At 28.7% G+C, this 1,904-nt stretch overlaps 1 protein-coding gene across 2 annotated transcripts in view; it reads right to left on the reverse strand.

Moving 5' to 3' along the window:
* LOC107028771 (secoisolariciresinol dehydrogenase-like) overlaps nucleotides 1–1,656 on the reverse strand; it is a 17,426-nt gene extending 15,770 nt beyond the window's left edge. The window contains exon 1 of one of the 2 annotated variants that reach the window (XM_027919112.1): nucleotides 1,566–1,656. In XM_027919112.1, the coding sequence (XP_027774913.1) occupies nucleotides 1,566–1,588 (23 nt within the window). In that variant the 5' untranslated portion in view covers nucleotides 1,589–1,656. Of the gene's footprint in view, nucleotides 1–1,090; nucleotides 1,332–1,565 lie in introns of those variants that run through there. The other variant, XM_027919113.1, reaches the window with a different exon arrangement.
* Nucleotides 1,657–1,904: the final 248 nt, after the last annotated feature.

Here is a 1,904-nt window from a genome sequence, read left to right on the forward strand (position 1 = left end):
CCCCCCCTCTCCAGGTTATTTTAAGCTAAATATAGATGGTTCCTTCATGATGAAACAAAGAGATAGCGGTATTGGTGGAGTCGTCCGAGACCATCATGAAAAATTGGAAGGCTGGTTTCTAAAAAAAAACTAGCAGTCATACTTATATTATTGCCGAACTTGAAGCCCTCCTTGAAGGTTTAAAGTTGGCAGATATGCTTAATCTCCAACCCTTGGAAGTCTTAACAGACTCCACTGATCTACTCGATTACTTAAGAGGAACCGAACGTTTTGTATTCTTCAATTGTCATTCTCGCAGGTTAATGTTGAAGAGGTTGGGGAATCTAGTAGTGCGTCATAACTTCCGACAGGGGAACAAAGTAGCGGACTTTTTGTGCAAGATAGGTACTCAACTAACCCCCTCAATCATATATATTACATACTTCGCCGGAAGCTGCAACAGAGTTTCTCAATACCGATCTACAAGGAATTCTAGCTACTAAGCAAATATTTAAGTGATTGTGTAATAAGTTAGCTCGTTACAGAAACTTATCTGTAATCATTAGTTATAATAGTGATTGTGTACTGCTTTAACTATATATAATATATTCTTTCTACCAAAAAAAAAATGTCGTCACTACTAATTTAATTAATTTCTTTGCATAGTTTTTCTACCGCACACCACCAATACATGTTTTGTCTTTTTAGTTATTTTTTTTATTTTAATATAAATTATTGCTTAAATTTTTCATCATATTGAGTAGAGATAACTTAATTACTTTTTCTTAATTTTATTTACTTTATTATATTTAACTATTGATATTTATTTAATTGTAATATGTTATTTATATTGTTTGTTATTTTAATGGTTATAACAAACATTAGCTCAATAATTATGTTTGGAATTAAAAAATAAAATTAGCTCACTAAAATACTTTAATCTCTACTAATTGGATCATGCATAACTAATATCTATAGAATAAGTGTATGACTACACCTTAGATAACAAAAATTCTACACAACTAATATATTTACATAACTAATACATGTACAAATAAAAATTTAACATAACTAAACTCTTATAATTAATACATATATAACTAGTACTTACATACGACTCCCAAGTGATGAGGTGTAGGAGGGACAAGAATGACCTTGCGGACCTTCTATTGGTGGTGGGGAAGGTTGTCACTTCGTTATCAGGCACTAGTAATGGCTGAGTTGGTTTAAAAAAATTTGTTTTTGTTTTGTAAATGACCCAAATAAATAGTTTTTTCAATGTTCTGGAACAAAGATTTAAGGGGCTTTCAGGAGCACCAGAAATATATTATTAGAGCACCAAAAAAGTAATCATACTATGAAATGATAAAATAATAGAATGAGAATTTTGAAGTCACAAATTTAATTTTTTATGGAAACAAAAGTCACTAGATAATTTCATCTTATTTATCATAATTTTAATAAATAAACTAACTTAAAATCTTGTGAAAAATTTCAAATATGTCATAACATTAATCAAAGTCATATATTCAAATTGACTCACTCATCACAATTATAATAATATATATAGATAAGAAGTGTCTAACCTTCTTGGTAAGTGGGCAGCCATTGGAAACTGTAAATAGCCCTAAAAGACTTCAAGTTGGAACAGAAAAGTAAAATACTTGGACAATTGTGAGATATTTATATTTATATTTGTATATTTATTATTATTATTTTTATAAATAAAAGAGAGATAAGATAAAATGATTATTAGCCACAAATTTTCTAAATAATTCGACAAACTATGATGTCTTACTCTTAGGGTGTGTTTGGTATGGGCAAAATATTTTTTAGAAAATGTTTTTCAATTTTTCATGTTTGGTTGGCTTAAATATTTAATTTTTTTTTCCAAATCAACTCATTTTTCTCAAATTTAATGAAAA

Source organism: Solanum pennellii, chromosome 8, assembly GCF_001406875.1.
Source record: "Solanum pennellii chromosome 8, SPENNV200".
In the NCBI taxonomy this organism is placed as follows: domain Eukaryota; kingdom Viridiplantae; phylum Streptophyta; class Magnoliopsida; order Solanales; family Solanaceae; genus Solanum; species Solanum pennellii.